This window comes from Miscanthus floridulus, chromosome 2 (genome assembly GCF_019320115.1).
Source record: "Miscanthus floridulus cultivar M001 chromosome 2, ASM1932011v1, whole genome shotgun sequence".
NCBI lineage: Eukaryota > Viridiplantae > Streptophyta > Magnoliopsida > Poales > Poaceae > Miscanthus > Miscanthus floridulus.
In genome coordinates this window covers 168749358-168762213 of record NC_089581.1, presented here as the reverse complement: position 1 = coordinate 168762213, position 12856 = coordinate 168749358, and the positions used below count along the sequence as shown (strand labels likewise).

Genomic DNA, 12856 nt, shown 5'->3' with positions numbered 1-12856 from the left:
TCGTGTCCTCTCGCAGTCGCAGTCGCCAGTCGCGCGAGGAGGGCAGCAACAAATAACGAAAGCGCCAACGGAAACGACCGTCGTCGGTTCACCACCGCCACCGGCCTGCCTGTATCCTCCTCGTCCAGTCGGAACTCGCGAGCTGGCGACGGCCGGGCGCGCGGATCCGATGCGCAACCAACCCTCCAGGGTAGGCCACAGCCTGATGACAGCAGCCAGCACGTCTGGACGTCGTCGTCGCCGTTATCGTGCCACCCACTTCCGTACGTACCCCTCGCGCGCCGCCATAACCACCGCCGGTACGTCTCCGTCGAGCGACGAGAGAGAAAAGCTGACTAATAACGCCACCATCCGTCGTCTCAACTCTCGTCTCGATGCTAGTTGAAGGCCGGGCCGGGCCGTGCGTACGTGCTCTGGTAGAAGTGGAACGCCGCCTGGCCCCTGAGGGCTGGGGCCCGGCGGACGAGCGAGAGACGATGCAAGGCCTGCATGCCAATTGGCAACGAGGGCCCGCCCATCCAACCCAGACGTACCACAATCCTGTGCTGGCACGTACGAGTACCACCCTGCCGCGACCTGCGATGCGCGAGAGCATGGAGCCATGGACCCGGCCCGTCCACCATGCACCCATCTTACCACGACAGAATTTCTTATTTGACATCAGACAAATGACCCGTTTATTTCTTGCCCCTCAAAAAATTTCAGTTCTCTATTTGACACCGAGTTCAACTTTCATTCCTTATACGACACTCCGTTGGTTTTTCCATCCGTGAACCGTTAACTGTCATGTAAAAAGACGATTTTACCTCTGTGGGCCCCACCACCCTTCTCCCTCCTGTCCGTGCCCCCTCCCTCCCTCTCTCGTCACGCGGGTGACGGCAGCCGGTCCTCGAAGCGGCGGCGGCTGTCCTCCTCCTTCCTCCCTCTTCCCGCCCTCTCCCTCACTCCTGACATGCTAGCGTGCCAGCCAAGCCCAGCGACGCCGGATGGCCGGAGCGGCGGCTCCCTCAGCACGCGGCGCAGCGCGCGCGCATGCGCCCCACCGGTGGTTGTCCCCGACCACGGAGCGGAGCGGCTGGGCCCCGCCGCTGGACGCCGGCGTGGCTTCCCCTGCGCTGCATCCTCCTGGCGATCCGCGGGCGCTCGACGGAACCCTAGCTGCCTCTTTCTCGCTGGTGGCGGCGCCAGCCCTTAGCGCCCTCCTCCTCCTCCACGCCCCTCCCCCCCACGCCGCAGGGGCGGAGCGACGGCGCCCCCCGCAGGGTGCTGCGCCGGTGGGGCGGGTGGCCACCCCCCGCTGAGGGGGCTCCGCCGTCCGTCGTCCCAGGGCACGACGCGACCGAGCGAGCCCTGCCGGTGGTTGACGTCGCGGCTGCCAGAGGTGGCGCGGCTCGTCGGAGGAAGGAGGGGGCTCCGGCCGCAGCGGCGGGGACGGTCGGCGGGGGCCGCGACGCGCCTGCCTTCTCCACCGTCGGCGTGCTGCTTATACGGGCGCGGACAGGAGGGAGAAGGGTGGTAGGGCCCACAGGGGCAAAAATCGTCTTTTCACATGGCAGTTAACGGTTCACGGATGGGAAATCCAATGAGGTGTCGTATAAGGAATGAAAGATGAACTCGGTGTTAAATAGAGAACAAAATTTTTTTGAAGACTAAGAAAAGAACGGGTCATTTGTCTGGTGTCAAATAAAAAGTTCTCTCTTTTACTATTGATTTTTCTTTTTTTTTTTTTTTTGCTCTCAAGTAAGTTGCTGCCTGCCGCGGCGCCGATCGCCGAGCATGGACCACGCCGGACGGGCGGACGGGGTTGGTCAGCCAGGCCAGTTACGCGAGATTCAGGAACCGGCACGGGCCATGCGTCCCAATGGATGTGTCAGGCGGCCGTTTCGTCAGGTTCCCCGAAATGCCCCAACTGCCTGCAGGACGGCTGGACGGGAGGAGGAGGGGGAGCCATCACCCATGGCTGGCCCCGTGACACCGATCTGTAGCCACGACGCACGCACCTGAAGCACAGGAGCAGCCAGCCTCCCTCTCGCACGCACGTTAGTACACGGTACACACGCGCGCCTCCCCTGCCGCTGCCGCTGCCGCTCGATGACCTCGATCAGTACAGTAGGCCCGCCCCGGACTGGGGGCCGTTGCTACTTGGGAGCAGTCGTCCTGTTTGGTTGGGTTTGTTTACCTGGTAAGTTATGACTGAAAATACTATTGATTAATTTAATATAAAAGAAAAATATTATTTATTGATTGAAAAAGTACGATTAATTTAGTGGGAGAGAAAAATGGCTGGTACAGCAGGCTGGTTTACCTGCGTGCGTGCTGCGTTTTGAATTCTTTTTATTTAGCACAAGCAGAGGAGAACCGAGCTGTGACGCGTCAGGAAACCATTTTCGTCTTTCGGGTGCAGATCCAGTCGATCCGGCAGACTCGCCACCGCTCACTCACCATCGTTTATATACAGGTGCTCTTGTGTTTTTACGCTTGTTTTTTATCAAAATTGTAATTTTATTTTTGTTTTTTTTACTTTGTGGATTTACTCCTATAATTTTAAAACGAAGCATCAGTTTATTCCTACTCCGTCATCTATCTCTAATGGTGTTAAACTTTGTACAAAAGGACATGAATGTCCATATGATTTTGCCCCTGTTTGTTATGCCTAATTATGATTTTACCCTGATTTGAAATTAGACTTTTTTATTGTACGTTGACAATTGATTAAATTTGGTCAAACATATTTAGCACAACTTGCAATTATTTGAACTCAGATTTAATATTGATAAATATTCAAAATTTTGGGACCAAAAGGTTCATAATGATGACAGATGTAACGCCATAAGAAATATTTCGATATAATCTTTTGTGTGGGACCAAAAATCTTCAATGTATAAGAATGCATGTAGAACATCGGTTAACAAGTAGATGCATGCACTGATAATCTTAGTACCTTACCACATAGGAATATCATACGGTATATGTTTTTTCAGCAAAAGTAACCGCCATACAAGTTGGTTCATGTAACACTACAAGCACTAAAACTACATCATATATTTACTAACTAAATTGAAAAAGAGAATGACATGAATAAAAAGACAGTTGTGAATCATCATGATCGACCATAGCAGCATTTACTACAGAAACAAGTCATAAGTTCTGAAATAATGAGTGGTAACAGACTAAATTCTGGCCCTGTTTGGTTACCCCTTCTAAAAGTTTTAGGAGCTAAAATCTAGAAAGAATTTACCTAAAGAATCAAACACCTCCTCCTAAAAGCTCCTAAAAACTTTAGGAGCTCCACCCCCTCCTAAAAGCTCCTAAAGTCCATCTTGGACCCCCACTACCCCTCCTTTATTGCCCTACCCTCTCTCTCTCTCACCCTCCTTTATTGCACCGTTCCCCATGCTCTCTGCTCACCGCCCGTCTACCGGCGAGGTGGCACCGGCATCTGCTTGATTTCTGGTTCGGATCAACACTACTACAACATGCACTTGGGCTTCGGATGTCGTTAGATTAGCTGCAATTTCTGATCATCAGTATTGTTCCGTCCTTTTGGTAGAATGGCTCCAATGGGTGATGTAAATTATGGTGGTGGTGATGGGGAATCGGCGTGAAGGATCACGATGGGAGACGGCTAGGAGGAGGAGAGCGAGGGCCACGATGGGAGCAGAGAAGGAGCAAGGGTAAGGAGGAGGGCTGCATGGTCTTTTTGCTAATGTATTTATTGCTTTTAGTCAATTTTAGGAGGTGGAACCAAACGCTCTTTGAGGAGGGTTTGGCAGCCTCCTAAAGGCTCCTAAAACTTTTAGCTCCTAAAAATTTTAGGAGCTTGGAACCAAACAAGGCCTAACAGTAAAGAAGGGTCCTGGCCTCTAAACTGATCTAATACATTTCTGAAAATTGGGTGATTGAGCATTGGAGAATATACAACCTCTCATCTCCAGTTTGAACGGCAGCACCGCTCGATCTAACCCTGGCATAAGTGCGCATTACCTCATTTCTTACGCTACTCTCCTTGTGCTTGGCCTCCATATCAGAGCCTCGTTTGCTCCTGTTTTCATCACCAAAATCAATTATAGGCAACACTACCGTGCTGGTACTGATCGCTGCATCGACATTGCTGGTGGAACAATGGCCGTCCCTACGCGAGACAGCGGCGGTGTCGCAATCTATCTCCGTGGGAAGACCAGGAGGCTGTACCTATAGCCGTGCAGAACGCTCCAAGGGCAAGCTGTCAGAACGACGCCCGGGGTGGCCCCATCGGTGGTCGGGTGCGGCATCGTCAACGGGGCAGCAGGAGGCGGGCACGGGAGCCTGCGTGGGGAGAAGGAGCGGAGGAAGGAGGGGAGGAGGCGGCGCGGGGAGAAGAGCCTGCGTTTGCGGGTGAGGCGACGGTGCCAGTCGAGGAGGTGAAAGAGCATGCCGCCCGTGCAGCCGCCGCCGGCTTCTTCTCCACTAATGGTGGTGGCTTCTTCTCCACTATGGCGAGGCTGCTCATCCCTCCGCCGCCTCCTCGCCTGCTGGCTGCTGCCAACTTAGCCTCTCGTCTCCGTGACAGGCCCAGGTCCATGACATCAACAAAGATTTTTGGAATGAAGGTGGGTGAGAAGACCTAGAGGCGGGTGCCCCGAGCCACGCCGAGAAGAGACCCGCCGGGAGCCGCAGACGAGCGCCGCGGAGACTCGCTGCCAAACGCCACAAGGAGCCGTGTCCAGGCACCAGAGCCGCCCGCTTCGCCCGCACTGATGCAGCTCCTCCCTCCCCTGCGCCTTGGCCCGCTCCGCGTCCACGTCGCCAGGCACCGCCGTCGCCCGCCCTGATGCTGCGCCGCCCGCCCCCGCGTCCCGGGCCGCTCCGCGCCACGCCGCCCCGATGCCGCACCTGCTCCGCCCGCCCTGATGCCGACGCTGCTTCGAGCCACCGCACCCACGCCGCACACTCCTCCGCCTGGAACCGCGTCGCCCGCTCTCTCCCTCTCCGATGCGGTCGGTGTCTCGGTGGAGTCGAGAAACAACCAGAAAGGGATAAGGGGCCGTGTGGGCATTTGGACTTTTCTTTTCAGGTTTGGAATTTTTTTAATTCATGTATTCAATAGGCATCTGACGGACATCGAAAGCAGGGGCGGACGGACAATTCAGTTCATAATAACAAGAACAAAAACACAAAGTTAAAAAATAAGGACAAAATCACAATTGAAGTACTAGATATGGGTAAGAACGTAATTTTCTCTTATATATATTTATTTACAGACAGATAGATCCGCGTCTTCAGTAAAGGGGAAGAGATAAAAAGTAACAGCGAATGTGTAAAAACTGAAAGAAAAGGGTTGGCCGGGGCTGGAGTTTTATATCATTTTGCGCAGCGCAGGGGTGGACTGTGGTGGAGGGGCAATTTAATTTATTGCCACTCTTACGGTTGCCACTCCTTCAGTTGCCAGCGTTAAAAGGGCTCCTACATATTTGCCACTGCATGCAATTCATCTCCTATGAATTTACCATTTTTGCCGACGTGTCGTGCTAGATGGACTCACCAGCGTGGAAGGCAGCCTGGGAACCCTATTTGGACGTGGCAAATGACCATACTGCCCCTCCTCCACGCCCATGGACACCCACACCATCTGAGCCCTGATCAAATCCAGTGCCGGCGGACGCCTCGACCCCTCCCGTTCCATCCGATCCTCCAGTGAACAGATGGTGTCGCAGTGGGCTGCTCCGCCGCCGGACTACCCGGCCGGGCATGGGCAGGCGTACGACAACCAGCAGCTGGCCACACCGCCGCCTCAGGCCGCCACGGCCGTGGCCGTGTCGGCGACGAGCAACGGCGTGGGCAACCCCTACGTGGTCGTCACCCCCGCGTCCGCGACACCTTCCACCGGCCAGAGTACGCGCCTGAATCTGCTCTTGCTCATCTTTTGTGCCCCTTCAAGTTGAGAGAAATCCGTCGGCCGGCTTACGTGTGTGTTCGCTTGGATTGGATGCGTTGCAGCCGTCAGGAAGGCGCTGTGCCGCTACGGCAAGCTGCTCGAGGACGGGACCCGCAAGGCCGCCGACGCCACCGGCAACATCTGGCACCACCGTGCGTGCCTCATGCTTTGATACTCTCTCTTTCTCTCTCTGATCGATTAGTCAATCGTCATCATACACTGATACGCGATGTGGCTTCCGATGTGTGTTTTGCTGCTTCCTTGATCGACAGTCCGGACGGCGCCGAACATGGCAGACGCGGCGGTGGCGCGGCTGTCGCAGGGAACCAAGGTGTACGCGGAGGGTGGCCACGACAGGGTGTTCTTCCAGACGTTCGGCGTCATGCCCGGGGAGCAGCTCCGCAAGGCCTACGCCTGCTACCTCTCCACCTCCTCGGGCCCCGTCATCGGCATGCTCTACCTCTCCACGGCGCGCCTCGCCTTCTGCAGCGACAGCCCGCTCTGCTACCAGGGCCCTGTCGGCCAGCAGCAAGAGTGCATGTACTACAAGGTAAGTGGAACTGTGGAAGCCTGCCTTTCAGTCGCCTTCAGAAGTTCAGTTCAGTTCAGCAGCAAGAGTGCATGTACTACAAGGTAAGTGGAACTGTGGAAGCCTGCCTTTCAGTCGCCTTCAGAAGTTCAGTTCAGTTCAGTTACCTGCAACTGCAAGTTCTTCGGTTCCATGAGACTGACAGAACAAAAAATGGTATTGTGTGCGAAATTTGCCTGCAGGTGGTGCTTCCCCTAAGCCAAGTGATGTCAGTGAACCCTTCTTCCAGCATGCGCAACCAGGCGGAGAGGTACATTCAGATCACGACCACGGATAACCAGGAGTTCTGGTTCATGGGGTTCGTGAACTACGACAAGGCCCTTAAGAATCTCTACGAGGCCCTGCAGCACCGCGATGTCAACGGCCACCAGCGCAGCTGATGCTGATCAGGCTTCGGTTCGGTCCTACTGCTGCTGTACTTTGTTCATGATGAACTGTGCCCTCCTTTTATCTCGATCTGATGTTCTTGAATAAGAGGAACAATGAAAAATACTGCCATCTGTTCACTGGAGGATCGGATGGAACGGGAGGGGTCGAGGCGTCCGCCGGCACTGGATTTGATCAGGGCTCAGATGGTGTGGGTGTCCATGGGCGTGTAGGAGGGGCAGTATTGTCATTTGCCACGCCCAAATAGGGTTCTAGGCTGCCTTCCACGCTGGCGAGTCCATCTGGCACGACACATCGGCGAAAATGGTAAATTCGTAGGAGACGAATTGCATGCAGTGGCAAATATGTAGGAACACTTTTAATACTGGCAACTGAAGGAGTGGCAACCGTAAGAGTGGCAATAAATTAAATTGCCCGTGGTGGAGTGTTGGGCTCGCCACGTTCCCGTCGGAGGTGACCCGCCGCGAATTGACCAGCTCGCCGCGGGGAACCGAAACGAACGCGTCGACCGTGCCCGCGCGCCAGCGAGCAGCCGGGGCCATTGGGCCAGGAAGGCAGTCGTGCGGTTCGCCGCGTGTGCGTGACATGCGCTGGTACATGGGGGCGTAGGCGCGTAGCGTAGCCTTTTCGGGCCCGCCGTTCCCATCGCCTCGCCCGCTGCGGCGACGTCGGGGTGGGAGCCGGAGTATCTTTCAAACAGCCTGTTCGTTTCGCTTACAGGCTGCACGGATGATGGATGGGAATGCAAGGGACGGGTGGCCCAGGCCCTCTACTCCCCGCGTGCAGGTGCTGACCACGGCGCCGCGGCCCGGCAGCGGATTCGATTGGACAGGGCGAGGAAGGAACAAGAAGAAGAGAAAAGCAGACGGGCAGCAGCAGCGGCCAGCGCGGTGGTACAGCAACAGCAGCCACGGCCAGGCAGGTGTGCCTAGGCTGGGACTGGGGAGCCGCCACGGCTACTAGACGCTTGCCGTGGTTCCTGTGTCGTGTCTGGTCTGGCACTCTGGCAGCCTGGACCATGCATGTCCCGATTAATACAAATATACTACCAGTACTAGTATTGCAAAACAGCTTTTAGTACGGCCCAATCAGTTTGATTGAGGCTTTACTTAAATTTAGTGCGCAAAGTTTCGATGTATCACGTTGGGTGTCACATGGAACGTCGCACAAGATGTTTTAGATATTAATAAAAAAATAAATTATAGAATTCATCGGTAATTCATGAGACGAATTTATTAAATCTAATTAATTCGTTATTAGCATATGTGTTACCGCACCTTGTCAAATCATAGACTAATTAGGTTTAAAAGATTCATCTCACAAATTAGTCGTGAACTATATAATTAGTTATTTTTTTTAATCTATATCTTATACTCTATATGTGTGTCTAAATATTTGATAGGACAGGAGTAAACTTTTGTACGGGGAACTAAATAAGACCCCCAATAATCGCCTCGATGTGCATCTGTATGCTCTGTAGCATGGACTGTTAAAGCCAGGGCGGTGGCAGTACAGTACTGTACTGGTAGTAGTACAGGCAGGCGTTGGATGCAGACGTGCAGGGAACAAGACAAAGGGAGGAGGGAGGGATGGCGTCAAGTGGAAGGGAAAGGGAGGGAGGAGAAGGGAAGGTAGGGCGCCCGTCAGCCCAGAAAGCCCTGTGTCCTGTACCCTCATCCAGTCTTCAACGCTTTCGGAGGGATGGATCAGTCATCGTTCAGCAGAGATCGATTCGGATCTCAGAAACGAAAGCAAAGCGAACGAGACTAGAGGAGACGGAAGAGTTCCCTTTAGGGCTTGTTAAAGTGTGGGGGTGCTAGGTATCGTATGGGGATGTTCGAATACTAATAAAAAATAAATTATATAATCTATCAGTAATCCACGAGACGAATTTATTAAATATAATTAATCTATTATTAGCATATGTAACACCACGTTGTCAATCATGCCCTAATCAGGCTTAAAAGATCTGTTTCGTAAATTAGTCGCAAACTATATAATTAATTATTTTTTATCTATATTTAATATAAAATATTCAATTGTATAGAAAGTAAACTTTAGAAGAGGAACAGTCGATTTCCTTCGCTCCCCTTCCCTTCCCTTCCCTTCAAGTGACATTAATTCCGCAACAACTTGTTGGAGTCGCCGAGCATGCGTATCCCCATTGGAGGAGTGGTGTACGAGCAGGAGTACATACGAAAACGAACACGAATCATTGGACCTGCCTAGTGGCAGGGTACAGTAGATGCCCGTAGCACGCGACGCATCATCGTCTTCCTCTCAGGCAGAGGCAGCCCATTAGCAGTGATGGGGATGCATGAGCCAGGTGGGCCTTGAAACATGCTTGCGTAGAAAGAAACATCACGTCGCAGATCGAGGCAGGCAGATGGGCGGAGCAAGAGCAATGGGGGCGGTTAGCCATGTGAGCGCGCACAAAATCGCTTTTATGGGAGTGGGAGGAGTGGTCACGCACAGGCACAGCTCATCTCACAGAGCGAGATCAGAGAGAACACGCGCGAACGAATACCCACCACGATCGGCGGCCGGGCAGGGCAGGGCAGGGCAGATCCGTCCGTCGCGCATGTGGCCGCTCCGTAGCAGCGCAGATCGGTGGGTTCTGGACTTCGGGTTGGGTGGTTTCTCTCTCGCGGCTTCCTTCCTTCCTGCTCTGCATCGCTTCCCTTCTCTCCCCTGTCTGACACGACGCGCCACATCGCTCTCAGCAGGCCAGCAGTGGGTGCCAGTGAGAAACGGCTGCTGCAAAGGCGAAGCCGAAGCCGAAGCCGAAGCCTAGTTTTTCCACAGGCCCATGCCCTCTCGATTCGAGTGCGTGGCTGGCTACTGGCTAGTGATATTCCCAGCCGTGAGCCGTGTCCAACACCAAAGTGGAGTGTACTACGACGACGACCGACTCAACCGTGCCTAGGCGCTGACGGCGACGTGCACGGCCCAGGCCATATGTAGGAGTATGTCGTTCGTTCCGACTCTGGGTCTGCCTGAGGAGACGCCGGCGGGCCGCGTTATCATCTTTTTTTTTTTCCTTTCATTCACACCGGCGATGCATGACGAGGCGAATCACATTCTCTCGTCTCTCCTCCTTTCAGCTAATCTTTTTCGTCGCCGATGCGGTAGCGGTGACCGGTGAGCCGGTAACCGGAGGAGGTGGTGACGCTTGTCTTTGGCCTCCTCGGCCCCTGGTTGGCTCCACCTGGGGGCATCATCTTTTTCGCCCAGCCCAGGCTTTAGAATAATTCGCCATTGGTGGGTGGGTTAACTTGTCATCCTCCTCTGCGATTTGCGGCCAAAGCAACCGCAGTACAATTGGGAGGAGAGCGGGGAATTCTTTTGGCTGGCAAGTACATTACGGACTGATGATGATGAACATGAACCCAACCAAACAAAACAAGAGGAAAGGAGGAACGCACACGCACCGCACGCACTTGGTGTCATAGATCGGAGGAGGGCGCTTCTTTTCAGGACGGATCCATCCCTCCCCCGCTAAATCCCACGCATTTGTAGTAGTAAGTAATACTCTATCCGTTCTAAATTATTTTTCCAAGAATCTAGAGAGGCAAACTATTTCAAATTTGACTAAATTTATATAATAAGATAATAATATTTATAATACCAACTAACTATCAATAGATTCTTCATTAATTATATTTTTATAATATACATATATTTGATGTCATAAATATTTATAATTTTTTCTATAACTTTGGTTAAAATTGAGACGTTTTTGACTCTCCAAGATTTCTGAAAGATTTTTGGAATGACTTATAATTTGGAATTGATGGAGTTCTGTAATTAGCGTAGCAATAGCAGGGGTACGACCTGTGGGTGGTAGCAGGAGGAGTAATCAGCAGCAAGCCGGGGATAATCAGCCCCGGTAGCGGTAGGCACTGCCGCACTGGTTTGCTAATCATAGCCGGAGACCCACACAGACACAACAGTGCGTGAGCGAGCGAGCAACTGGCGAGAGCCCAGGCCCAGGCCGAGCTCCCCCGCTACGCCACCTTGCTTAACGCTGGAACCGAAACGGTTGCTGTCACTTTATGCTGGTTGTACGTGCGGCATATGGCCGGGTCGTTGTGATCGCTGCATCTGTCGCTTGCCTGATGGATATAGATCCACGCCCCAACATGCGTTTTGATAAAGGGACATTTGAATTCGTGCCATTATAATTTTTAATGGTTGGAGAAACGTTATTACTATTCGTCTATTTTAAAGCATACTATTACAATTCTTCGTTTTCCACAAAAATATCACCGAATACGTATGGACATAACCTGAGCCCCGCTGCAGGCGTATACGAAGACGTATACTTCATCTTCCTGTCACAGACACGCGGGCCCCATATGTCATCTTCTTCTTCCTCTTCTCCTCTCTCTCCATCCCGACGCGGCCACGGCGGGCGCTGCCGCCGGCGGCGGCTACGGGCTTGCGGGCGAGCCGACGAGCCGCTGTCGTGACCCCGTGCGCCGCGGGCGAGCAGCCGGCGACGGGAGCGCCACAGCCGAGCAGCAGGACGCGACCGGTGCGGAGCTCACCGCCCGGCGGCGCGCCGAGGACGCGGCCGGCGCAGAGCTCGTGGCCTGACCGATGTGCTGCTGCTCGACGTCGATTGGAGCACTCATCGTCGTAGCCGCCGCTGCCCAGAACCAGTCCCCGGCGCTACTCATCGTCGACGAGCACATCTTCTTTCCTCACCAGCGGGCGCGCGGCTGCCCGTGCTCGCCGGTCAGGCTGCGGCCGCGGCTTCGCGCTTGTGCTGGCCGCGTGTTGGCTGGATCTGGGCAGCCAGAGCTCAGGCACCTCGCGGGCCCAGGAGGGGGGCCGTCATCCATCACCGTCTAGCGCACCGACGAAGATGACCGGTGAAGCAGAGGAGGCTGGGTTCCATGGCGTCGTGCACGTGTCCGCGCGCATGCCAGTGATGGCAGAGGGGCCAGGGGCTCTACTTGGCTGCCCAATTGCTCGACTCCGCGCTCGTCTTCCTCATCGGCGCTAGGGGCGTGCCCGTGCCCATGCACGCACTGGGCCCAGCATCGCCACGCTCCGAGGGCTGCTCATGGAGGGTGTGCTCACCTTCTCGTGGCCATGACGGGCGGAGCTCCCGCACGGCCACGGCGGGGCAGAGCTCCAGGCGCACGCGTTCGCCGTCGCCATGGGCGTCCGAGGCGAGGCTGACCACCATCTGCGCGAGGCCGAGCTCCTTGGCGGCGCTCAGTTGCTGCTCGGCGTGCTGTTGCCGGCGGGCTGCTGCTGCTGTTGCTCGCCGTGGCCGTGGCCGCGTCGGGATGGAGAGAGAGAAGGAGAGGAGGAAGAAGAAGATGACATGTGGGGCCCACGTGTCAGTGACAGGGTGATGAAGTATACGTCTTTGTATACGCCTGCAGCTGGACCCAGATTTTATCCATACGTATTCGGTGGTATTTTTGTGGGAAACAAAGAATTATAATAGTATGCTTTAAAATAGGCGAATAGTAATGACGTTTCTCGGAACATCGAAAATTATAATGACATAATCATGTAACCCTTCCTTAAAAAGCTGAGCCCATGTGCATTTGGACCAGCGAGATTCCAACTGATTACGTAGTACTGGAGTACCGGTACCAATGCTGCTCATTTCCAATCACTTGCTTACTACTGCCGGTTTGGAATTTAGATACGAGTACTCAAGTTTAGTCACTTAAGATTTGAGAGCCTCTTTGGCAGGGCTCCTGCAGGGGCTTCAGCTCTAACTCCTGCAGGAGTTGTGCCAGACGTCTATTTTAGAAAGGGCTCCACATGGGGAGTCGATCAAAAGTCGGAGCTACTTTTTGCCTGCGCAGGAGAAGCCTTAAAAAATGAGCTTCGCGCGGCTCCTTACTGTGGGTTCACATCGTCTAGTGCGAAGGAGCCGTTTTGCCAAACGTTTTCCAAAATGGTTTCAGCTCCTCCAGAGGAGCTGCTCCTTCAGAGGA

The 12856-nt window shown here is 54.1% G+C and overlaps 1 protein-coding gene across 2 annotated transcripts; it reads left to right on the top strand.

The window, feature by feature from the left end:
- The first annotated feature begins 5515 nt into the window (after positions 1–5515).
- Positions 5516–6993, top strand: LOC136540581 (GEM-like protein 1). Of its 2 annotated transcripts, none has more exons than XM_066532583.1 (4): positions 5516–5871; positions 5977–6066; positions 6187–6464; positions 6686–6993. In XM_066532583.1, the coding sequence occupies exons 1-4, from the start codon at positions 5682–5684 to the stop codon at positions 6881–6883; spliced, it is 756 nt and encodes a 251-aa protein (XP_066388680.1). In that variant the 5' UTR covers positions 5516–5681; the 3' UTR covers positions 6884–6993. The 2 variants fall into 2 exon arrangements, with proteins under 2 accessions (XP_066388680.1, XP_066388679.1); XM_066532582.1 differs by having other exon boundaries at positions 6548–6993.
- Positions 6994–12856: the final 5863 nt, after the last annotated feature.